This window comes from Apostichopus japonicus, chromosome 22, assembly GCF_037975245.1.
Source record: "Apostichopus japonicus isolate 1M-3 chromosome 22, ASM3797524v1, whole genome shotgun sequence".
Classification (NCBI taxonomy): Eukaryota; Metazoa; Echinodermata; class Holothuroidea; order Aspidochirotida; family Stichopodidae; genus Apostichopus; species Apostichopus japonicus.
In genome coordinates this window covers 5,151,300-5,179,199 of record NC_092582.1, presented here as the reverse complement: position 1 = coordinate 5,179,199, position 27,900 = coordinate 5,151,300, and the positions used below count along the sequence as shown (strand labels likewise).

General features: G+C 37.2%; 1 protein-coding gene across 2 annotated transcripts; it reads right to left on the bottom strand.

Annotated features, from left to right (window-relative positions):
* Nucleotides 1–1,239: 1,239 nt before the first annotated feature.
* On the bottom strand, nt 1,240–25,114 carry LOC139964369 (uncharacterized). 2 transcript variants are annotated; one of them, XM_071965919.1, is made up of 5 exons: nt 24,856–25,114; nt 21,449–23,430; nt 14,022–14,232; nt 11,218–11,457; nt 1,240–8,795 (listed from the first exon to the last, which is right to left on the bottom strand). In XM_071965919.1, the coding sequence occupies exons 1-4, from the start codon at nt 24,938–24,940 to the stop codon at nt 11,252–11,254; spliced, it is 2,484 nt and encodes an 827-aa protein (XP_071822020.1). In that variant the 5' UTR covers nt 24,941–25,114; the 3' UTR covers nt 1,240–8,795; nt 11,218–11,251. The 2 variants fall into 2 exon arrangements, with proteins under 2 accessions (XP_071822020.1, XP_071822021.1); XM_071965920.1 differs by lacking the exon at nt 24,856–25,114 and adding an exon at nt 24,532–24,817.
* Nucleotides 25,115–27,900: the final 2,786 nt, after the last annotated feature.

Below are 27,900 nucleotides of genomic sequence, written 5' to 3'. Positions count from 1 at the left end.
AACTTATTGACATTTTTGATCGGTGAGACCTAAATAGAGCATCAAACTATACAAATTTAAACATTTTTTTCTTTGCCCATTTTCTCCTCCCAAAATACTAGTTTTTTAACATTAATTGACCTTTGGTGACCTCGGATCACATGACCGTTAAGTTTGAAAATATTCCCCTATACCATTTGCAACTACTCCAAAAATATCAACCGTGTCACACCTTGGAACTGGGAGTTATTGCATTAAATGTCTGAAAATTAACTTTGACCTCGTATAACTTCGCACACGAAGGTCACACGGGTGTCAACCCATTGACATTTTTGATCGGAAGGTACCTTTGGTATCCAAATCTAGCATCAAAACCAAACATTTTCTTTTTTGCTTGTTTCCTCCCAAAATAAGCACATTTTTTCTAATGTGACCTTTGACCTTTTGACCTTGGTTTCAGATGTAGTTTAATCTCCTGATTCCAAAAAACAAAACGACAAGTCTGTACAACCATTCTAACTCCGACCAAAAAACTTTGACCCCATATAACTTTGCACATAAAGGTCACACGGGGTCAACCTATTGACATTTATGTTCAGAAGGTACCTTTGACATCTGAAAATAGCATCAAAACTGTAAAAATCCCCCAAAACACGTAAAGGTCACCAGAGGTCAAATTGAGGTCAAGGGTCACCCAGATGCGGGTCGACAATTGGATTGCATTGAAGCAACTCCCAACCCTAACGGACATTTCGTTCTCAAGTTATCGCAAAAATACTAGTTTTTTATCATTAATTGACCTTTGTTGACCTTCTATCACATTACCGTTATGTTTGGAAACGATGCCTTACCCCATTCACAACTACTCCCAAAATATCAACCATGTCGGACCCTGTCAATGGGAGTTATTGCTGTTTTTAATATATTGGTTTTTGGCATCTAACTGACCTTTGGTGACCTTTGCGGGCACCAAAAACAATAGGGATCTTCCTCTCACTATGGGCTATCCACCCAACAAGTTTCATCATGATACATCATTTCCTTATTGAGATATCGTGTACACAAGCCAAGCGTCACACACACACACACACACACACACACATACACACACACACACGCCAAGTTGAATGCATAGGTTCCTTGCTTTGCAAAAAGCAAGGAACCAAAAATCATCAAAGTTGATCTGTCAACTGAATGATGAATTTTGTTGCAAAGGTAAAACAAGAAATGTCAGAGAGAAATACAGATTAACAGGCTGGATTAATAGGCTAATAATAATTTATTTTTATTCAAAAAAAAAAATTAAACAAAAAAGGAAAAGAGAACAAAATAATAATGGAAAGAAAGAACACTGTTTAGTTTCTGAGTTAAATATTATATAATAATATAAACATTTTACACATTTAAAAAAAAACATGATACCATCACACCATACTGCTATTTGTAAATAAGGACTCAACCAATACTGTAAGATGCAAAAGAGCTTTGTATCACTAAATCCATCATATGCAATAAATCCACTAAATTTACACAAAACTGTGGAAGACCTGTAAATATTGAAAATGAAAAAAAACACAAAGATGTAACTCTGAATCCGAAAGATTGTGTTTTTTTAATTAATATTTGGATACTTAACTAATTGTCCACCATCTGCATATCATTTGACTAACACACACAATCTCACCCCTTCCTCCCCCCTCACCCCTAGGGGCATCCTACACATTTTGAGCGAAAGTTGATGTTTGATTATCGAATCAAAAACACATAATTCATTAAACATATTGGAAAATCCTCATTTATTCAAATTGTGTTTTGTTCCAGCGTTGTATAACTTGCTTCACTTGACATATTCTCAATAGATGCGGCTAATTACAAGAAATGAGTGAAATGATAAATTAAAATTTTTGGCCATTATCTTTCAGTGTTTTTCTTACCTAAACAACTCATATTCTACATAATATCATGCATCTTCCTACAAATATCACAACAAAATTTACTTGCTTGATATCTACAAAATAGTAGCAAAATCATTGCAAAAAAAGAAAGAGAAAAGAGACATCAAAATAAGGCATTACAATTGAATATGAAAGACAGAAATTAATTATTACCTTTTTCTTGGCTAAATTTCAGTTAGTACTTGATTAAATGGTACAATATTATTCATCAATTAATTACTAATTATATTTAATATACACAGTACTGCAAACAATTTAATTAAGACCTTTACAGATTGTGAACAGACAAGGAACTAGTTCATTACTCTATATATAATTATTAAAAAAATACATACATCCCTAAGAAAAGTGGAACAGTCAGCAAGTTGCAAATAATTTGCTGAGTCGGAACAACCACAAAGTACATTCTAATAAAATTGGACTGAACCATTTCAAATGAAGGGGGGGGGGGGAAGTTGTGTCATTCAGTTAGGTTTGCAAATGTTCCAAATTTCAACAGAGAGAAAGCATTTCATTTACAACTGGAAATGTTGACAAAATAACTTCCCTACAACCAAGAATGTTCAAAACCATGGGAATTTGGTCTCAGTTTTGATTAACAGGGAAAGGAATGTAAAATATTAAACTGTGTGTTTTATAACTCGTAAATTTGCTGCATAACTCAGTAATATTCAATGATTTTGTGCTTAGTTTTTCGACAAGTTTACCCATCGACAGACCACTAAAGAAACTTCACACAATCTTAAAATAGCATGTCCTATGAAAGACGATTCAGTAACAACTTTATAATAAAAAAAAGGCCAAAATTATACTGCATTCCCAGCTCTGAGAAACACATCCGGAAGAGTTCAGTGTGGCTTTAGTACGAAATATGACACACACACATACACACATACATATACACACATATATATGCATCCTTTCTTAAGTTTAATCCTGCAAACCAGTGTGATACATCCTGTAATTTGATATTTCCTGTACCTTGTACATATCCTGTGAATTAATAAACAATAAAGAGTTTATAAAGAACCTATGTGAGGTCTTTTCGTGCTTCCATTGTGGAAGTTGAAGGAAAGCATAGTGTTAAGAAGAGTGTTTGGTTATCTGCTGGAGTTATATTTCTCATTTAGATCATAAGATAAAGAAAATGTACCACCAAACTTAGGAAGCTGGTGGTTTGGAAATATTAATCTGTAGCATCTTGCCACCCCACTCCAATCTACCACATCCTACAGTCATATATTCATATTTTTTGTTTATTAATGTAGACATACAAGTTTCTGTTATGTTTACATGTTGGTTTGGTACAAAGTCAGAACGTAATGTTGAGTGCATCATTAAAGTAGGTGATATCTACCAATCGTTGTCTTTGTATACTTCCAAGGGGGTGATCCCCAGGGGGTGGGGCTGGAGGCCCTCCTTTGGCACTATAAAATATACCAACAAATGTGATTTAGATCATAGCAGGTGCCTAATGGACTGATTTTCTATCACACTTCATGAACCCTAGCATTCCTGGCTTTGTTACGAAACACTCTTTTGGTAGTAATTTTGTTATCTTCCATCACTTGCCATGCCCCCTACCCTTTCTGAGAATAACTGGATCCCCACCCCCCCACCCCCAAACTCACTCACATAGGATGACCACACAAGCACAAAATCAAGACCGAGGACACCAATCTTCTAACAAAACATTCAAATAAAACATTACAACTATTGAGACAATCATCCCAGGCCAAAACTTGTTAGGAATCACTGCTGTACAGAAGGGAGAGTAAGGAGACCGATTCCTCGAATATTAATCTCCCAGATTGAGTCGGACTAAATAAAAACCTAACAGGCCTTGGATTTACGAACCAGACCCTGGCTCGTCCTCACCATCAACTCTTCAAAAATTCAATTAAAATCACACTTTCATGACAAACAAAAAAAGAAGGTGCATGCTGTGTTCAAAACAGTAATTGAAGGATGATTCATTTTTTATCTACATTTGTAAAAAATTCTCAAAGTGAAGAAACCTATACACAAGGCCTTCAGACCTGTTCATACAGTTAACATCGACAGACACGAACAGACATTGTACCTTGACGGCAAGAAGGTTGCTATGGAGACAGTGAAAGGATAAAAGAATCATACAGCTGCCGTACATACTGTAATCATCTGAATTTGTGCTTGCCAATGAGTTTCTTTGTTGTTGGAATTAGAAACTGACCACATGCAAGAATTCAACGTTATTATTATTATTATCATTTTTTCATAAAATGGCACTATCTCCAATTTTATATAAAATATTATTTCCCAAAAAACTCTTTCTCTTTGGGTAATTATGGGAATTAAATTGTGTGATTAAGTGGACAAATGATGTAAAAGTTTGTGATTGCTGTGGCTAAATCCATCCATACGACATGAAATGGATAAGTGTTTTGACGAACGGGAAATTACACCCATTTGCTTCTATCTGGTATTGTTAATACTTCTGACACTAAAACACTGCACTTTTGTCAAAACTATTTTCCATTCAATTTCGTCCACTATGAAATACAAATATTAACCTTCTATACAACTGAGTGACCGAGTTCAATTAAACATAAAGGAGTATATAAAACAACACTGTAAATTCTCCATGTCTATTGCTAAGATTTCTAGCCAGTTTACGGTGTTGGCAGACGAAACAAACTCAATATAGCAGCCTCCATTTAATCAGTTCATAATGTTCTTGGTAACTTGGCATATAAAAATTGCGAATTAAGGAGAATTGCCTTCAAATTATCAGTTGGCATAATCATACTTATACTACCAAATGGATATAACTATTTCCATATCAGCCAAAACATTGCAATCAGTGGGGACTTCCTACTCAATTTCAGGAGAGCTAGATGAGACCCTGCAGAAACACCTGCGTTGGAAGTGTAATACAGTAGTTAAGTGTAGAGTGTGTAACTTTGAAATGGGATCAACTTTCTTAAACTTTCAAACATTACAAGTTATTATGAATTTGTGATGCCAGAGATTATATTACATCGCAGACACAGCAATATTTTTCAAATATGAAATATTGACCATGAGAACCAATGCTTTGCTCTTTGTTCATTAAAATTCAGAGTTTTAACTGTAGAGAGGTCATAAAAAAGTTAAAAACAGCCACTTGTCAAGGAAATCATTACAAGGACTGAATTTGAAAGTCTGTAAAAATTTAAACTCATTCTGTCGAGTACAATATAACTTAAATATAAGACAATAGAATTTAATGATTAAAAGGGTAAACAATTGAAAGAATAGTCACCTCCCTTTACCTTTGAGACTTAGGATCGATGCGGCCACAATTACTTTCTGACGAAAATTGACCTCACAAAAATTTTGTCATGGAGACATTTTGATGAATATTATCAGCTTATTTGCATGATATTATGTAAGACAGTATAAAAATACTTTTCCAAATCAAAGCAGAGCGCAATGGGCATGATTTTGTTAGATATGTCCAGTTGTTATTTCAAACTGAGGCGAACACTATGGCGCCAATAAATCTTTCTTTCTTAAACACAGATTGAGTTGTTCTCTAATATAATTTCCAAAATTATGTTCATAAAATTAAAGTTAATAAGTTTAATTTTAATACCACTTCATAAGTTCTAATACTTTGAATGATTTATATCAAAGAGGATGGGCTGCAATCATTTTTTTTTATCCTAACAAAAGCACAACTAATATCTGTTCTGGTAATACAATGAGGCCATATCCTTTGTTCTTAGTGCCTGCTGTGAAATACCTCCGTGTATTAACATCCCATCCAGGAAGGTACATAATTTGTGGGCCTCGTTACTCGAGAAAATGGTCATAATCTAGGTGGTTGCTTTCTTTCTCTCCGAATTTAGCTCTCAATGTGCAAATAATGTTTCTGTTATGAAAAAAGTTTTAAGTTAAAGATGTCACCTTCAGTCAAAACAGCAACAATAATAATATTTTGTAACTTAAATCTTTTTAACATAAATATTTCGTCTTCTATTGTATGTTTAAGTTAATGTTGTTGGTGTGGACATTTAACAGTGTTAATATAATTCAATGCCAGTAATGCATTCTGATGCTTGACCACAACTTTAAAAAAAAAAAAAAATTCCTTAAAAAACCTTCTAGGTCCGATGTAACATTAAACTGTATAGTCAAACTAATTATAACCCGTTCATAATAATGGTCATCCCAACAGTTATATATGCAACACTCAACCAACCAAACCAAATCTCAAAACATGCATGTTTGCAACACTTGCAATATGGTAAATTCTCAGGACAAGACTTAATATACATACTGTAAATCATAAATCAGTTTGCCACAAAGCCCTACTGCCAAACTGTACTGTAGATTCTTGTTCTGAACAGAAATGCAAATGGCCTCCGAGTTCTGTTGCTTGAGAGTGTTTGGTCGATAATGTGAGAACAATCCAAATACATATAAAATATCAACTCTGATGCTGCTACATCGATAGGAAATCGCCCATTACTATCAAGTTTTGAAGAAAGAAAAAACACTGACATTTTCAAAAGTGTAGATATAGATGAAACAGACAAGAAACAGCTAGGTTGAACCAGCAACCACAAGATTTAGAAACTACAGTAATGTTGAATGCAAACTAAATTTTAAAGTGAGACGCAGTCGTACTAATTCAGAACAAAGAAATTGGCCTTTACGTTATCACTGGAATATAAGCTTGAGGAATGTGAGTCTATCACTCAACTGTAGATATATAGTGTGTGTAACTGTTATTGGATCTGTCACGGTTGAATACTAATGTACTGTTCTAGGGCAGTTTTGACACTGTCATCTATATATACAACTATGTATTAATTTGAAAGAAGAAAAAAAACATGCAATTTTCAATATTCTAACACGGCAAGAATAAAAAAAAATTATATCTAATATAAGCAAAAATATATATATTTGTTATCAGTTACATATTCTAGCAACTTATCAAGACTATAGCTGAATACTTTTAAAGCATCTTAAGGAGAGCAAGGATGCCAATCTTTGAATGCTGGAAGATACATGTATAAAAGTGCTGTATTACCATAGCTTAGGATCAAACTGTCCATATACCATGTGTGTTAGGCTACTGAAGCTGCTTATACAAAATGGAAAGAAATTAGAATAAATTCCCTTTTAATACACATCAGTTGTCGTCTGTAGTTTATTGAATCCGACTCTTGGCTTGTAAATTCAACACTACTCGAAAACATAACACAACAAATGCTATCGCTATGTCCAGGGTTTTCAAAAATATTCTTTGTTGTAATATTTAGTTATTTATATATTAAAAACTACAAAATGTCAAATAAATGTTTAAAGGGAACATTTCTCTCTTTATGTTTACCACAAAAACTTGAAAGCATCTGCCTATACTGTAATAACAAACTTATAAACTATGAAGCTTCATTTACAGCGATCTGGAGCACAAAAATAAGATGTTTGAAAGCTACTGTATGGTTACAGTCAAGCACACAAAGTGTAGTAAACAGTGTAGGCATCAGATACCATGGGGGATTTAAATAAAAATGAGTGAGGACATATCTGCATATCTCTCTGCTTCCCCTCCATCCAGCTCCCACCCCCCCCCCCCCAGTTAAATCATCTGCAATTCGTTCTATTACACTGTTTTGCTAGGTATACAGACCGATTGGGTCCCGAGGATGTTTCAGAACAACTTGAAATTTGGGGTATTCCTATGGTTCTACCAATAAAAAAGTCATTTCTATCTTTAATTGTAGAGTATATCATGGCAAAAAAGAAATGTTTAAAAACCTTTAAAATTTGGAAACTGTAAGAAACATTTCCAAAATGCTCACATGGTAATTAAAACTTCTTTCAACAGTGACAAACAAAGCACCACACTGAGTTAAAACAGAACTTTGCCTTGGGCGTGAAATTGAAGATTAGGAATAATTAAAACTCTATTTGACAATTAAAAAAACAACAGAAGGAGAAGAAGAAAAGTTCTGAAATAACTACTGCACATGAGTATTCTAAGGTAGGCATAACAAAATGCTACCATGAGGAAAATATGCCAGAGTGATTTGGACATGAACTCTTTATCAAGATTTCAAGAGCTACATGTACAAGGAAGAATGAGGTTGAAAGCATTATGGCTTATTGTGAAATGGTTGCAGACTATTAAAACCCAATGCACACAGTAAAAATGTGTGAATCTTACAGGAAGAAATTATATTAGGTGTGAGCCCCCCCCCCCAAAAAAAAAAAAAAAAAAAAAAAAATCCTGAAGATCTGTAGGTAAAACTAGAATTATGAAGGATAGGGTACATCACTAGTGTGAAGTGCAAATATTGATTTTTTTGTATTACCAAGTGAGGTAGATAGGAATAAGTAGTAGTAGGGAGGGGGACATCGACAAGGAAGGGATAGAGTGGAAACCACTGTATCATAATACCCTAACACTGTGAAGGAAATACTGCCACACATGTTGACAGCACATTTGACAGCACATTGGCCATCTGTCATGGGAACAACAGTGCAAGGGAATCAGGTAAAGTGACTAACTGACTATAGCTCTTGGCATGTATATATCTTTCCAGCTTCCTCATAACCAAAACTGTACTGTACTGTACTGTACTGTACTGTAACTCTAGCTACAATGACATGTCTTACTAGAGATTCTCGATATCTCACACCTCAAAGGCAAGGAGAGACTCATCCATCTAGCTGCATCAAAGGTGACACAACTGGTACAACTGCGGGAGGAGCCACTGTGCTACAGTCGAGTATTAAGGATGCCTCTAAACTCCTTCTTCTTCGACTCTGTCTGGAATTTTTCATCGCTTGAAGCACCAGATTGTCGGCTTGATGTAGTTGACTCATCTGCAGGTAAAAGATTTATGCAAATGGGGTAAATATTCCAGTTACAAAGTCAATTTTATTTGATTAAGTATTAATGTTTTATTAAAGTCTTTAACAGCCGCATTTTGAAAGTTTTAAATTGCTGAGAACTGTACTTGCAATTATAGAAATGTACTACCGTAGATGAGACTTGCCATTCCTTTCGACCTTTTCCGTTTTAACTTAACCTCCAAACATGCATATCTTAACTTCCAAACTCGCATCCACTACCACTGATCCCCTGCTCCGCTCTCAACACCACCCGCAACTATTTCTTCATCCAGCCTCACAAACACAAATCACTTCTCAATGAGCTGATATGAACCTAAACTCTCTAGCTTGTTCTATGTGTATATACTGTACCATGGAATTTCTGCTGCTTTTGTTTACTGATAGTAGCCATAGTGTGGATTTACAACTTCAAATTTCACTTCAATATCTTGGTCTTTAAACTGATTTACTGGGGCTTACTGTAGTCCTCACTCAGTCATCATTTAACTTTGTGGTTATTTACTTTACAAGAGAAATAGCTAAAGCCACCTGTCTCAGTTAGATTACGCATTGACTGCATTCACCATTCTGGGCGTAGACAGCCACCCAGCTGTTGATGACTAAACCAAACAGATTCTCTGGCAATGAGTGGCTGCGGTTCAGTGATTCATCAAGTTTGGTCTAAACACATGGGCAGGAGTTTGACACTCAAATCCTTACATACAGTAATAGACATGTTGGTTTTGACAAATCAATGTTTGTATGTACACCTACAGTAAGTATACATAGTGGTGTTGCAAGTCATGTTGGCATGAACTGTGGTGTGGGACTGTGAGTCAGAGAAGGTAAAAGCTTAACTTGGATACTTTGTGTTTATCAACTAAACATCTCTAGAAGTCACTCTACGATGTTATCATATTCACTGAATCAGGCAAACATTACACTTTGAATGACAGCTTGAGGGTTTCTGTATGATACGTATCAAGGCCTTAGTGACTCTGCACATTTATGTAATCATGGTAGGCCCTCCACTTCGTACAGCCCTAAGTGGTTCAGTAGTACTATACATTGAACACAACCATACAGAAGTCATGAGTGGCTCTGTAAAGTCAATGCACTAAATAGCCATGAATGGCTCGATCTGTACTACTGTACATGCAGTAGACATGGGTGCGTCTGTACAACAAGTCATTACTCTTTACTAGTGTACAGTCATAACTCTATATTAATACATGTATACGACATAGTCATGTGGTGACTCTATACTACATAGGCAGGTGGGACTCTATACTACATCGTGATGTGGTGACTCTATTGTATACTACATAGGCAGATGTAACTCTATGCTACATAGTCAGGTGTGACTCTATACTACATCGTGATGTTTGGTAACTCTATACTACATAAGCAGGTGTGACTCTATACTACACAGGCAGGTGTGACTCTATACTACATAGTCATTTCTGACTCATACTACTGTACATACTGCATATATATGCTACATACTGTAGACATGAGTGACTCTGTACTATACATACTACTGTACATAGTCATGTGTATAACTATAAACTGTCAAATCACAGACAAAGTATGAAATCTCATAGTTAGCTCTATATAGACATAATAACATAGTACTTACACAGAGCATGCATGGTTAGACTGTACTACAGATGCTACTGAACATCATGCTCTATCACTTCATTGACACATATATATATAAGCTATATGCATGCACTTCTTGACATTAATGCAAATATGAACAACATCTCAATATGACACTACTTAGAACTGTTTAAACAAAATGAATCAAAGAGTATGCAGAGTGAGAAATGTAAACAATTAAAAACAACAACAAGAAAACAATTAAAGTTCACATGCGGAACAATATTTAAAGGGCCATAACCAGTCTTATTAGACACTTTTTTGCAAAATTTTGCTTTTAAAGCTTGACCACAACTCTTGACAAGCATGGTATGGGAATTGATAATTTTAAGGTGATCTTTCTGATCATTCATTCAGGAATTCGAATACTTTTTGTAATTTAGAAAGTGGCATTTATTGGTATAAGCAATGTACTTCTGCCATTCCTACATTTGTGACCCCCCCCTTCCGTCCCCCACCCATAAATCTGTCATATTGCTGCATACAGTACTTAACGTGCTATACAAATCGAGCTGCCCATTCCCCTTCCTACAGTACTAGCTTATACACACCTATATTAAACCAATGAGTAGTTTCCTTAAAATAGTTTGCAAGGAAAGTGGCCACCATTAAGCATAAGTTAGTTAAATCCTATATGTTCCTAGCAACAGAGGGTCCATGTACAACATGAATGCAGATACTGTTGGATTATATTCCCAGGTATACATATATACAGTATATATACACAAACACAAATGTCACCAAAACTCACCTTGAATTTTTTTGGTTTTAAATTTTTCTCTTTTTCAAAATAGCATAGCAGATGAACTGCCCATTGAGAACCCATCACCACTATCCAAGGGTGTAGCTACCAACTCCGGTTCGGGTTCTGTTGGGGTCACCGAAACGGGATGGGGCCTTGATGCAGTTCTAGAAGGTTCCTTTTTATGGGGACCCCTACCAAGGAAAGCGGAGAGGTCGGTGTTGTTAGACCTGGTTATATTTTGGAGACCTGACGTGAGAAGGGATTAGAAGAGGAGAAAGATGCGGTAGAAGAGGATGATGATTTATAGAGCAAGGATGAATGTTAAGAAAATGTTTGGTCAAAAACTAAAGAGTAAATAAATAACTAAAATAAATAAAAACAGAAATAAAGCATCTACTTCATTATTTGCTTCATCTGCATCTTCTTAGTCATCTAAAGCATGATTCAGAATTTCAGATACCTGTGTAAAAAGGATCGTCAATCAAAGTGGCTAGTCTGCACAGTCTAGCAACCATTATATATAAGCCCAACTACCCACAAATGACAATCAACAAACAAACCAATAGGAATATATGAGATTTTGTGATATCAAATATATACACTTGTACGATACATTTTAAAATATTACAAACTTTCCAAAGACAACTGAAGGCGGAAATTGTCCCTGTATGCTTTTCAATTTACAGTACTGTACGTATGTGTAGTGCATACCAAAATATGTATTATTTGGCATCTTTATGATAAATAGATGAATATATGTATATACATACAGTATGCATGGCAGTAATGTGAATATTTGGCAGTGCTTAACAAGTAGCCTGTGCAGTTGACAGTAACCTCAAAAGTGTGTAGCAGTGGCTACATATTTGAAATTTAACTCTCACTTGGTGAGTTAGTAGTCTAGTGTGAATATTTTACAAGAGTACTTACAGAGTATTAACTTTTGTGGGGGGAGGGAAGGAGGTGATACAATTTACTTGCTATGTGGTGCCTCTTGTGTATGATTCATGGGTGGTGGGGGGGGGGAGTTATTTGATAAATAATAAAAGACCTGGGAATCTCCTCATCTCCCTGGGAAAAATTGTCACTGTGAACTACAGTACTGTACCATATCAGGAAATTGCTGTAACGATACATTGACCGAATCAAGAATGGAAGCACATTGGAAATTAGACTTGGGATATAATAAATCTGTCTACAAGGTCTTGTAACAATAAGATTAACTGTATGGCTTACTAGACTTTGTTTAAGCATTTTTCCCCAACTCAAATCAACCTCCTAGAAATTAAATCTCCAACAAATGGAGACTGTGCACACCCATTTGATTTTTTAAAAGCTTTGACCAAAAATTTCAATTGAAGTAAACTTACTAATACTGCATATGACGAAATATTTTTGTCAGTTTAAGTCGATCATAATACATCTGTATTAGTTCCTGTACAGGACTCAGTCTTGCAAAACCGCCTTTAATAGACACTTAGGTCAACTTACGATACAAAGGCAGCAGGTCACAGTACTGCAGTATTGAGAGTATTTTGTACTGTGTTTCAAGAGACCTAACTTTTACACAAAGTTTCTTCCTCAAGATCGCTAAATCTGACATCCTAAATTCAATCTCTCCCTCTCCTTTGAACTTGTTTAAATATAAATATTTATAAGGGAGATGATGAGAGCAATAAATATGGGATATAATGAGAGCAGCCATAGGACTTTACATAGAGTAGCAGCTAATGGACTCAGTTATGCATATTGGCCACTAAAGATCTTCATTACGGCCAATGACATTCTACTCAATTAGAGTTGATTATACGACAGAAGGTTCAATTCTGTCTGACACAACTTCTTGAACGACTTATACTGTAGCTAAGACGTATTATGACTTTCAGGTTGTTAGAAGGACAAGCCAGTTTCATTTATTGTACATACAGCATTAACGAACAAACTTTTTTTTCTTCACTTATTCCCATTTTTTTTTTTCATTTTCTTATTCACCAACCTTAAACATGCAAAATGTAGCTTTGCTGCCTATAGCAACCTCAATCTAAGCAAACATATAATTTGCTTTACATCCCAGGTATATCCTCCAGAAAAATTCAATCAAAATAAAATCAGCTCTGTGTTGAGGCACATGATTGAAACATGCAACAAAACAGGCAACTGTACATGAAGTGGCTTGCAAGCAAGGTCAGCAGCACATAATGATGGCAAGCAGAAAATGAATGTATTGTCTGTACATAGCTAATGAATATACCAGCATGAATTCACAATACTGTTGTGTATTATGTGACGTATAGTGACACAGCACTTGGTACAAGAGGCTAATGATATTTGCAATATTATACTGTTTGTGAGATATCAATGGAAGAAACATTTTTTCTGGAAATTTTGCCTTAAAACCCTGTATAACATTTTCTATTTTTTTTTAATGTTTCTCCAATTATTAACAATGTCCTGTAAAAAATGGCAAAATTTGGTTCCTTTGCAATTTCAAATTTTTATATTAAGATTTTGACAAGTTTTATCTAAACATTCCAGGATTTTATCACAAATTATACTATAAGTTCTTCTGTGGAATTTCGCCTTGTTAAATACATGAAGCAATTGTGAGAAGATATTTTTATCTGGCAATCTTATATTCGAGGTTGTTACTTCCTATTATGAAATATAAACGTTAAAACAGTGGCACTTTTAGTGTATCAGTGATGATAAAAAAAATGTATGCAAACATTTTGACCGTTATGGAAATGATGAAGATTCTAAAAAACAACATGCAAAGATGAAAACAAAATTAACAAAGAGAATTAACCCACCTTCAGCAAATAAGGATGTGTTGTTATTCATTGTCTTTTTCTTTGTTTCTTCGTCGACGTCATCTTCATCTTCTTCCTCCTCGTTGCCATTCTCTCGGACGATTTCCTCCTCAGGTTCGTATCCGTGCTCGGCAACGTACTCTTTGAGGGCGCTGTCCTCTGATAGGTATTCATGGATTTGGTTCCTGTTGTCATTAAAGCGTATCCGAAACTGCAAAAGAAAATAGAGTAAAATGTTCCTAGCTGTCAAATCTTGAATGCTTATCCTTTCTTTTTCATTAAATTTTTTAAATCAGTGGTGATTTGATATTAAATTTACTTTTCTTAATGAATTAAGGTGAGCTACTGTAGCTGTACTGTAAGGATAGTGGTATACATGTGTAGCAAGCCACAGTTTTCATTAGTTTCTTATCATAACTGTAATGTTTCTTAAATTTGCCATCGGCATGTTCCTGAATGTCAGCAAGATACTGTACGACCTTAATGAACATCTAACGACAATACACGGTTCAAACTAGATTCTCCACTATCAGCCAAAAGCTGTCATCGTCATGTGTACAGGCCAAATGTTGTATCTTTGACGATATACAGGTTACTTAATTACCACTTTTTGCTGTTAATCAATACTTTTTCTTGCTACAGCCTACCAAAGAGGACAGAGACTTAATTAGTAAATAAGCACACTAATGATTGTTTAACACGTTCATGTAACGGTACAGTATGTTAGTTGATATACTGTAGTAATTATACAGTACCTAGTATGCTATATATAGTATGCCATACCTGCCAACTCGATGTCGATACTGTAAACTACTGTACATGTTACAGAAAGGTGTGTGTTTCAGTGTGCAGTTAACAAACATAGGTCTACTGTAAGCCTGTAAGTGTTACTGTATGTTTGCATTGAGTTTGTGTTACATCTTTACTGCGTCAATCCAAATTTGGTGTTACCAAGGTGAAAAGTTATACAAGTTTTTAGCTTTCATGTCACACTTTTGGACAAAACTGTTCGCATAAGTGACTGCATTTTGTGCACTTCACTACTGTATCAAATAACATATTGTACAGTGCAATGCACTGCACAGTGAACTGCTCAGTACACACACTGCTCAGTATACACACACCAGCACAGTATGACATTGCTGCTGTACATACAGTAGTACAATAATTTCATCATTTCTCCCATGCAAACTTCCGGTTAAGATGATCTATTGTATACCATTTTTGAACTTTATAAACTGTCACTACCTGCTTTCTTGCCTGTGTCTTCTGCCACCCTTACAGTGTACCTGAGTACCTCTCACGATTTTATTTCATCTCAGTTGGCACGTGTTAAAAATATCAAGATGCCTTTATTGGCTGTCATTTCTGGTGAGGGCAGAATTCATTTGTACAGTTTACAAAGCATTGTAAGTGAAAGCAACTTTACAGAATTGACTCTAAAAGCTGTACAGCATACAGCTAGTACAATACAGTTCTAGATATTCTTGGTTACTACCTAATATTACTTCTACTTTACAATATACTGTAGCTAATGACAGGGTTTTAGTCAATTTTATTGCGCAAGAGTTAAATCCTAGAGCTAAAATAGTGCAGTGCTCAGTAAAGTTTCAAAACTGATTATCGAAACATTATCTACAGACAGTATGGTCACAACTCACAACACAATACTGTAGCTTGTACAATAAATCTACCATAACTAAACTTAATCCGACCTTGACCGAGAGTATTACCTAAATTGCTTAATATTTCAAGGGCAAAATTGTTGGTTCCCTTTCCTTGCTAACTGAATGAACAAGGCCAAATACCTTTATATGGGCACTTTTTGTCTCAATTCCATATACTGTACAGTATGTCTAACACCACAGCAATAGGAGGGAGGAGGGTGGAGGGGGCACAATAAATATTGTTTGGTGATTGGTTGGGTGATTTCTCTCAATTTAGTTTACACTATATAACATAGTATATATTTCTGCAGCTGATTTTACAATTTATTTATACTGTATATTATATAAAATAAAGCAATCACTTGGGTTCATATATATTGCAGAAAAACACTGTAAACATAAAAGTATTGTAACATGTTTGAAAAGTTGTGGATATTAAAGTTGAATGGAGCAAAATGAAACGAACGGAAAACCAAGAAATATATTAAAATGTTCAAAAGTGGAATGGGAACAAAAAAAATTGTACTGTAAGACTACAGTTCTTAGCAAGCATGCTAAAATGCTCACTTCAGCGCTTTTAAAACACTGATTGTACTGTTCTGCGAGGAGATCAGGAATTTGCATACAGCTGTAAATTGAGAGTAAATATCTAAAGCAATTTGTCAGCAATTTGTGAATGTTTCAAGTATATATCTACAATTGAATACACCAGAGAAATCAAAACCATAGGCTACTGTATACAGAATATAAGATGACTGTACTGTACTAATTGATGGTTTCATTGTCAAGCTATTTGTAGATACAACATGTAGCACTTTACTGTAGCTTAAGGTGACCATATTTCCCTGACTGGAATCAGGGACATTTATTGCGTGACTGATATGGGGGAGGGATATAAGGGGAGGTGGTGTCCCCCTCCCCCTTTGGAAAATTTTCAAGTGCCTAAGGTGCTTAGATGTAAAATGGGGATACTAAGAAGCACTTTTTAAATCAATTTTATTTCAAAAAATGTAGCTTTTTCTTAGATGAAATTTACTTACTTTACAAAAGAGTGCTAGGCTAAATCGATCTAGCATATGCCACTTTACACTGGCTCACCTGAAATACTGGTTATAAGTTCCGTTCTGCGACTGCACACTTTACTTAATTCTGTTTTTACAATTATTTTACTAATAATGTGGGATATTTTCGAAATTCCTGAACATTTTGACGAATCGGGGACATTTTCGGGGACACTTGTTCATCGGGGACAGCACACTGTAATCGGGGACTGTCCCCGAAAATCGGGGACGTCTGGTCACCTTACTGTAGCTTTACATATAGCACATAGCTGTACATAGCTATTCCAACTCGCACACTTCGTTCCTCCAACAAACTGTATTTAACTGTTCCTAAACCACGCTTAAAGACCTATGGTTACAGAAGCTTCGAATACTCTGGCTCTTATCTATGGAACAAGTTACAAGATCACATTTGAACATGCTATAAAATTTCTACTTTCAAAAGTCTACTTAAGACCCATTTTTTCACTTGTTCTTTTGTAAATTAATTTACTTCAATTTTCTTTGTAAAGCGCCTTGAGCAGTGACTTTGTTTACTGATTTGGCACTATATAAGTCTCATTTATTATTATTATTACATAAAGATATACATACAGTATAGCACTGCACATATAGCACATGTAGCACTTTACTGTACTGTACTTGATTAATAATTGGTTTGGTTGGACGATGTACATACAGAATTTATTAAGCCACTGTAGACCTACATCACAAATTTACAATCATGCTACCAGCCTCCAAACTTATTGTGGTAGTTTTTAATCTGAGCTGGTGGGATTCTCCCACTTTTTAAAACTTTTTTGGTTCAACAGTGAACAATAATAGAAGCCGGGTTGAACAGAAACTCTGAAGGTGTCCTACTGTATTGAGGTCGAAACAAAAGTAAACAATACACCCATGGCAAAAGACTAGTAACCATGGGGTGTCTCACCAGAAATTTGTGAGTTTGGATGCCACTTGTCAATCTTTTATAGTTGAATCAATGGCGCAAAAAACAGTGTCGCCACACTGTCTCAGCAAACCTCAATTATATCAAATTGGATAACTTTCCAGCTAAAAAAAAAAATAGATTGAAAAGATATTTTCTGCTGTTTTTCAATATGATTGCAAAATCTCTCTGCACAAATGAAGTACCAAAACAGCTGTTTTTATGTACTTTATGATATTGAAATATTAAATTTAAGGGGATATCCATGGTGCAATGCAATGCAGCTTCTAATGTACAACTGCTTCAATGTACTGTACTGTAAGATTCTTTCTCTTTTGGGTATGTTCCTACTGTATATATGGCAGGGGTTCCCTAACTGGGGTGCATAAACCCCCAGGGGGTGCGCGAGTCCATCCCAGGGGTTCGTGACACTTTCCTGAAAACCAAACTGGAGTCCTTTTTGTTTAACTAAAATCTGATATATCATATAAGTTAGTAATGTACAAAAGTCGTACCTACTGTATTGACAAACTCATACGCAATACTGTATGTTGCCATGGCCGTACCCTGCATGTGATAAATAACTGAATTATCAAACAGACACAGGCTGTTATGCGTATTATAGTATTATAATGACTCAGATCGTGTCTCGAAAAGTTGGGGGTTCGTGGACAACTGACATCCACAGGGGGTTCGTGGGGGGGATAAAGTTAGGGAAACCCTGCTACAGTATATGGTATTGTTGAAATTATTAGTCTTTCAGAGTTTTCACAACGATACACATTACAAGGGATCTGAGATTTATGAATATGATGAAAATAAGGACATGGCTTGTCCCATTTCGATATAGGGTGAAAGAAAAGGATCGGGGGAGGGAGGAAGGTGGAGGGGGCTGGGGAGAAACAGGTAGGTGATTGGTAAGTCTTAGAGTCATCATCAGCTAAAAAACTTGTAAAAAACTATACAAACTCTTAGTACTTTCTGCACATCATGTATTTACAGTACATGTCCTATATCTTGAAATGCACAGACAATTGCAGGGTTTACTGTAGTTTATGTGCCCCAATGCAAAGGCCTGAACCCTCCACCCATACCATTCTTCGCATGCATGCAGTACTCTGCAATTGCATAATATTAGAGTTTGTAAAATGTATGTCCACTTGGTACTAAACTACCGATAATTAGACCCATTCGTGGAATTTACAAGCTGTATATGGTGGGGAAGATAAACATTACATCCCTGGGGAGAATTTCGTCTTTAGTGATTCGAAGTACCGTAATGATTGTATTTATGGTCCACAAAACAAATATTTGATGTCATTATGAACTGTTTGTTTTCAATTCCTCCAGGTATTTGACAATTGATATCAAAAGTTGAGTTTTTACATTATCCCGAGGATGTATTAATAATAATTACAGTATACTGTATACATTGTACATGTGGAATGGAGGTAGGTGAGAGCAGGGGCTTATGATGGGGGAAGATTTGGGCGGGGGTGAAGCAGGCATGACCTACAGGTATCTTCGAAAAAAAGCAAAACACATTTTCTGACAATTTGTATAGGTTCTAGGCAAACTGAACGTGGTCTACATTTTACCTGTACCTGCAATGGATATATTTAGAACATACTGTCCTACGTTTTGGCAGTTATATTGAACTTATGCTGACTACTGTAGATACAGCATTGTTCAAAATATGGTAAGTAAGAATTATTGGTCAAACAATTAACACACAGAATTTTTCAAAATATTTGCAACTATATGGAGTTGATCAAAGTTTCATATAAGCTACAGTATCATAACTTTGACAATCTTTCATATTACCAGAATAATCACACGTAAAATAGTTAATCAATTTTTTGACAATCCTTTTGTGGGCACACAGGCTTTCATGGGGACATACAGTACACTTAACTGCACACCACCAAGTTCTCAATGTAGCATCATCAAAAGGATGGCTCTTTTTTCTTTCTGTTTTTGTGCATTTTATAGATCTACTGTAGTCACTTCAAGATAGGTTGATGGGGAATCCATAAACTCTTAATAGGTCCATAAATTTGAGGATAAAGGACAGTACTTAACTGTAGTGTAGTCTGATACATTGATACGGTAGTTTGTACAGTGCATGCACAAGCTACATACTGTACTATCCTGGCATATCATACAGTATTATAAACAAAGATACTGTACTGCTGGCCTGTACAGTAAACACTCTGTCAAGTTGTAATATAAACATTCTACAGGATATAGTAGACCACAGTTCTTCACTCATTAGCTTCCTTGTTAACTTATTAAACCAGTTCTAGTTACACATCACAACTGCTTGATCTGAAACTAAGCAAATTTTTGTTTCTAATGCAAGTTAATCTGGCAATTTTTAATTCACAGAGGTTCCTACTTAAGTAGAAAATCAAGTCCCTGCAATAAACTCACAGAGCTAAGTGCACTTTAAAACACTGAGCTTTAAAACTACAGCACCAACGGGGGGAGGGGGAGGGGGAGGGGAGGGGATTAGACAGAGATTCATGAGTTATATGCTACTGTTCTAAACAAGAACTGTAAATTAACAAACTTGTGTAAAGACACTACTTAGTACAGTTTACATTAAGATCAGTTCATTGTGAAAATTTGATCTTAGTTCAGGGCAGACAATTGATGGATAATGAATTCATATATGACATTTTTTCCCCTTTTTCTTTTCAGGACACCAAATACTATATGATAACTTGTGGATTTATTTCACTAATAGGCCTACACGGTCTACAAGGGAAAAATCTTTGCTTAGTTTTGAGAATCTGCTTGGTTGCCCAAAAATAAATACAAAACTGACAAACAAAAAAAGCCATCCTTGAACTTGCAGCTCATATAATAACAAACAATAGTATCATCTGTTGCTGACATGGTCAAGACCACACCTGATCAGAAGGCCAAAGTTTGAAGGTCTGATTAACAGTTTCTGTTTTTCAGACAAAAGGCGCTATATTGCTAAACTGTGCAAGTTATATTAAAACATAATAACAGTGTGGACGGTATTTCTACTCAGTATTAAGTTGAAGTTCAGACTGTGTTGTTAAGGGGATTTACAGTACAGTATGCTTTTATTGCCAGTACTGGCTGACTGTGGGTGATCGATCATATTTACAACAACAATGTAAAGAAAACGAGGAAGCAATAAAAACAGAAAATAATAAGTTTTTGGCAGCAAAAACAATGGTTATATGCAACCATTCCTGAAATTCTTGGTACAGTAAAAGGAAACGTTTATGCTTATTAATGGAATTATTCAAAAGACAAGGATATATTTTGTTTGATGATAAAAGCATTCTGCTGGCACTGGTTTTGATTGAATAAACAAGTTGTTAAAATTTGAATACTGTAGGCTGTGAAATGGGGGAAGAGAGCCCTTTAGGGTAGCCTTTCACCGGCCGGAGGGAGAATGGTGGCTTTAAGGCATAGTTGCAGGTGAAAATGCAGTTGTAGATTTTAGACTGCAAGATATTATACCAGTTGTTTGGCATTCGACACAGATTGTCCCAGTTATGAGCAAAGGAATCCTACAGTATTCAGCAATTTATAAACTTTTCTAGAATCTGAACAAGCTTTCAAAGGGAAGTTATTAATTGTTATGAACATTAAGTTAAGGAACAAATCTGTGTCATTTGCAAGGGCTTGTACGAATCCCCGATGAAATGAAAAAGGCACATGAATCTCCATCTCCGAGCTTTGCCTCAGATGCATGCGGAGTAAGTTTTCAAAAAACGTTCCACTCACCTTCGACTTCGCCTTCCTCGTACCCTTCAACATCGATGGACAATTTGTGGGAGTGTTATAACCAATCACGCCAAACTTGGCCCTATCGATTACGACAGGATCCCTCTTTTCTTCTGTTTCATTCAATTCAATATCATCGATGTTGGTGACTGGTATTTCTCCGTTGACCTGCTGTTTCAGGCGAGTCTGGACATCTTGTTTCTCTTTGCGCTGGTTTACTTCCTTTCCTTTTGTCGATCTGACGATCTTGACTCCGGCGGACGACGGCTTTTCCACTTTACGAAGCTTAATTGGAAAAGGTGATGCCCGCTGCTCTTCTTGTTCATGAGATGAATTAACTGGCACAGAACTTTGTGACCTGACAGTACTGTGAACTTGCCTATCTGCACCGGGTATGAGGTTAACCTTAGAGGAGCTGGAGCCGCTGGGTGTGAACTTTGCTTTCTCTTGTTCAGCAGGGGCTTTCTTTAGCTCTTCTTTGCTTTGAATATTTTCAACGTTTGTTATTGTAGTTTTCTTGACAGTTTCTGCTGGCTTGGTTGAAGAGTTACCAGAAGTGTTGGTAATAGTCGTTACTTTAATTCCATCGTCCCGCTTGTTTTCTTTCTTGGTCAGATTGTGAGACGTGTTAGTCCGATTCCCTAATTGTGGTTTCTCTTTCAAGATGGTCGGTTTCTTAGGCGGGTCCTTTTGTGCACTTTTGTTACTTTCACTAACCGGACCCTTAGGTGCATCGATATCATTTGTGATGTTATTAGAAACCAAACCCGGTGTGGTTACATCAGCCTTTGCCTGGGTTTCGTACCGATGGATTATTGCACTGGACGACCTCTTCCCGACCGAGTCAGTCTCGTCCTTACCTTCCCGAGTTTCTGCATCACCTTCTGGTCTGCTTGCCACAGAGTGGAAATCCTCTCCGCCATCTACAATCGACGGTGGTCTCTTCAAGGTCCGGCTTGGAGATGTTTCATCGTCGTCGTTGCTTAACTTGATCAGGGCCGATGCAGATAGATTGGAAGGTTTCTTCTTAACAAGTTGTGTCTCAGTTGGCACTGGATGGATTTCCTTTGCTTCTGGAGGTTGGATGGTGAGCTTGGGCTCCTCTGCGGGTTTACTTTGAACCTCTCGGTTGGAAAGACTTTGATGCCCTGGAGGAGTTATATCTAAACCTTTATCAATCACTGAAGGGATTGGGTCTGAACCCTTCGTGACGTCAGCCTTGTCCCTGGGTTTGACGTGACCTGTCTCTTTGACAGTAGGCTTAGAGACTTCCTGCTTGCTCTCTGACTTAGAAGAACCAGCCAAACGTCTGGATGATGTATTCTGGCTGGAATTTTCAGCCTCTGTCGCATCAGATAAAGTTTGTGACTTTGAACGGGGTCTTTTCACTATTGCCTTGTACTCATCTGATGAAGCAGCCTTACCGAACTTGGCACGAAGCGATGCGATGATTCCCTTACCCTGCCCTCTGTCCTTTGTGGTGTCATTGCCTGATTGGTCACTCTGCATATGGTTCTCAAGTTGGAAATTTAAATTGTCAACAGATTTGCTTCTAGATTTCAAATTGGACGGCGGCTCTTCTTCGGGCGAATCCTTGTCAAACGATTGCGTGAGAGATCCAGAACTCTGCCTGCGTAGATACTTGGGTCGTGGGGAATCGTTACTGCCTTTCGAACTAATCATCTGATCAAACTTGAGAAATGGATTGTTCCTAACTGATGCGACGTGCTCTTCCGAGACACCATTGGTCGAGTTCTTTGATGGTTCAGGGGATGATCCATCTTGATGATTATTACCTAACGGATCAACTTCTTCTTTATCTGGGTCTATCTCATTGGCAGAAATTATTATCACATTAACTGTTTCATTAAATTCATTCTTCCAAGGTACCTTTCCCTTCTCTGAATCTTTGTTGGATTTCTCCCTCTTTTTTCGCTGCAGCTCAGCTTTCCACGAGGGGACAGAGGAAGTCATCTTTTTTGCTAAAAGAAGTAACACCAGGAGAGAAATGTGTTGAAGCAGAACATATGTACACAAGAAGTTGAAACCAAAAAAACCTATTTAAGACTTTAAAGTACTAACTTACATTCAGCTTCTCTGTTTAGGCATGATATGCAAAATGTGTATTAATTTGTTAAACCTAGCTTTTTTGAAAATAGAAAAATTAGCAGAATCCGAATGATTTTTTTCTAGAATATTTAAACTCTCAGTGAAATTGGCCATCATTACTATCGGTATCCTAATATACGAGTGAAACCGTCTAGATCTCAATGCTGCATGTAATGAAGAATACAAGATCATGCACACACACAAACAGATGATAACAACAACAATGTAAGACAATGCTTAACTGTCCAGGAGCCAGTACGCAGTACCACAAGGTCAATAAAGGTGTCAAGAAATCACTACTTGATATTCCATGGACTGTGAAGACAAATTTATACTTTCCAAGTCCTGTAGACCTGATTTCAGGTCATACACAATCAAATAAGATGAAAGTGTGAACTTACACACAGGACTCACAATGTAAATTATCATCGCCTATGTTTATACCTACAGTAGTACAGTTATGTAGGGCAACGTACAAGATCAGAAAAAAATATGAAACCTAACTTAGTTGCACAAAAAATTAATTCCCTGACTAGTTTAGCCTACATTTTGATCATGTCTTGTTTATCTAGGCAGTAGTAGTACTAGTACAAGCACTTTAAGCATTGTAATCAGGTCTGATTTTTGGTGTCTTCTGTTTTTTCTCTCACTCCTATAGGGTCATTGAAAGAGACTTCAGTGCCTTTCCTGGTCCTTTTCTTCTAATAAACTAAACTATATCACTTCTGAATTACCACAGAAAAAAATGTTAACTATTCCTAGCTGTCAATGGTCTAACTTACGCATTAGTAAGACGCTTTTAGCATTAATGGAATAACGAGAGGAGGCTATACTGACACCCCACATACTGTCATGCATTTTGTCATGGCTGAATCAGGTGTCCAATTTCAAAGCAACGTACTGTAGCCAGCTACTGTAACAATACTTATGTTGTTTGCAATTGCATTGTCATACTTAGGTCCAGCAGTACTTACCGGCACGCCAAGCCATGTTCTCCCCACTTTTTACAATTCCCGAAAGAAACGAATTTCTATGACAACGTTTCCAATAAGCCTGTAAGCTTTCGTTAGTAAGATATAATACCAGTTGCACACAAAAACCCTATCAAGTAACTATCAGTACCTAAACATCACGACCATTACCACACTAAGCACTGTCCGCAACTGTCATCATTTGATGTTGACTAACGTTTGTCAAAAATTTACCAAATCAGAATCCTTTATGAGTTGTACGCATTGAACGGAGGTGTTTTTATTCTATGTATTCTATTCATAAATACACAATACTGTAATACTTACAATCGGTTGCATTCGGGTTGCTCCTATTATCGATTGAAAATTGCCGAGTGCATTCAGGCGATCTGCTCAGCAATCCATGACACATGTGTAAGAAGTTAGACAGCCAGCCAGTTGCAGTAATTACGTGCAGTAGTACCAGGGAGTTGTTATGGAAGTACTGTATAGCCACTTCCTCATTCCATACAGACGACCAAAGCTTCCGGCGTGACGTCACTGTATTACCGTGAAATACTAGCAGGGTTACATATCAAAGTAATCCACCCGTTTCAAAATAAATCTAAACGGATTATAGTGGCTACATTTCCATCAAACCACAAATAGGAACCCAACTACTTGCATTTATGAATGATGTTTTTTTCAAGATACATTTCGAGACTGCTAATCAGAGGCAACTAGACAAGTACGGAAATCCGGTACTGATAACGAGCGCCAGGCGCGGCGGAACGGAAAAATTATTGGGGGGGCTAATGTGTGGAGACTATCTAAACGGAGCGCAACCATCGGTTGGCGCGGAGCGTACACTAAAATTTTGGGTTTTTTTCAAACCCCCAGATGGCCGGAAACGGCACTTCCCGAGTGTTTTATGCTGCGAATACCTAGCCCTAAAATATGGGTCTCAAGCCTGCAATTTCTCAGATTGCACGTAAAAGTCTGTAAAAACATTGTAATTTGTATATTCGATGGTGTTTTAAGAGAGTAGCTATTACCCGTAGTGTACTCGCAAAGACGTTTTTGAGTGTAGTAAGGGCAGTGGCGGAGCTAGGGGTATTGGTCAGGGGGGGGGGGCAAGAATGGTCTGTAGGGGCGCTTATGACAATATCTAAGCGGAGCGCCACCACAGGTTGGCGCGGAGCGTACAGAAAATTTTTGAGTAAAGTTACTCCCTAGATTGCAGGAAATGACCCTTTCCGGGCCTTGCTAATTTGCAGATAAACGGAGAATAAATAGGTGTCGTCGCCATTTTTCGGAAAATTACACCAACAGAATATGACAAATGTCAATAGGTATATGAGAGCGCAATAAAATAGTCAATAATCGCGAATAAGTTAAAAGTAGTGAAAAGCTGAAAAGGGCGCCAGCAGTCCATTTGAGTCCGTCAGGAGGGGGGGGGGGGATCCGCCCCCTGACTGTATATACGGACGCTCCGCCACTAAGTAAGGGGATGTTGGAGAACTGGCTGAAATGAGGCAAGTCATTGGCCTAAGACGAAGTTGTGTTACGCTTACCGGTACTCACACTCACTGCTTCCACTTTTCACGGGGCGTGAAGACGCGGTTGGGGTGACAATGTGGTCTATAGCCAGGGGACGGGCTGAGGGACCAGGGTCCCCAGCAATTACTAAAATTATTACACCTACTGTATATAGTATACGTGTGCATCGGACAGATCGACAAGTATGCATTGAAAAATGGGCAGATGCACGTTTCGGAGCCTTGGTAAATATTGGGGGGGCTTATCATGCATTTGCCCCCTCAACTTTTTCATTGGGGGGCTGAGCCCCCCCCCCCCCCCAAGCCCCCCCCCCCCCCGGTTCCGCCGCCACTGACGAGCGCTGAATGTTATAAGATAGCTAAGCCTATTTTGCTGGTCGTTTTTTTTTTTCCAATTTCATTTCAATCATGATCGACCATATCAATCAAATAAATTGAATCAATTCAAAGAGAAAATAGTTAGCAAACATGTTAGAACTTAAGTTATATATGGACCGGAAACAATATGAAATACGAGAGGCACTAAATCACATAGAGTATAGAAACACAGGCTGGGGACGGATCCATAAGATTTAAAAAACAAAGGTGGGTTTGATCCTGAAGTCTATTCACGTAACGGTGGTTACTGTACTTAGTTTAGTAGAAAAAATAGGATCAGGAGGGACAAACATGTCCCCATCAAGGACCCTATGGGAAAGGGAAAAATCGAAGACACAAAAAATCAGACCCTACGGCGATTACAATGCTTAAAGTGCTTCTCCAAAGCATTCTTAAACCCATTTACACTACCTGCGTGTACAACTTTCTCAAGCAAACCGTTCCACTCATTCGATCACAACCTTATTAGAAAACAGGCGCGCGTTGCCAAGGGGGGGGGGCGAAGGGGGCAACCGCCGACCCCCCCCCCCCCCTTGAGCATTTTTTTATTTTTTTATTAAATGTTTTTATGATATCGCTAGTAATTTCAAAAGAGAAAATGCTAAAATACAACTTACAAGGCCTGGGAAGTGCCATTTCCAGCGATCTGGGAGGCACTGCAGCCAAAATTTTCTTGTACGCTTCGCGCCAATACATGGTGGCACTACGCTTAGATAGTTTGCAATGCCATATCTACGGCTCTGATAGTTTGCCTACATTTTCGCCCCTCCCTTGGCAAATTCCTGGCTACGCGCCTGTTAGAAAATAAGTTTATGCCGAATTTTAATCCTTGTACCTATTTGTAGGTTTCACAAGCCTTGCTTTGACGATTAAGTTTTCTTGATAATTAAACTTAAGCGTCATTAAGAGATCATATTTAAACTTTAATTAGTTATACACTTATTTTTGAAGAATGACTCGGGGCAGTAAAATTCTGAAGATATCGCCATAATAGTGTCACGCGCGGAGACGTATTAATTGATAGTTTTAAATTTTGGAATGACAACTCCCCGCATTCTCATGCATATACAGGTACTGAAACCCGTGATAGTTTAATTCGTTGCCTTCCTATCGTTGATTAGTTTAGCCTTAAGTTAAGCTTAATATTTGAAAGCTTATTGAAAACCATAGCTATGTGATAGTCGTGGATGCATGCCGCTTTAGAGGTCGCTATATACGTTTATCTAGCCATATCTTGTCGATAAGGTTTCAGAGAATTATTATTTATGAGGCATTAGTGTGACTTAATTGTGGCACCTAGCCCACCCTGTTCCCATACGACAGGCGAAAGTGTACCTCGTGAGCATATAACCAGTTTCTCAAATACTGAGGTAGTTTGAACGTGTACCCCATTCCGTCACCCCTGTAGCCTACAGCTTTTTTTCGAAACGGTCACGGTCGAACAGAAACAAAACCG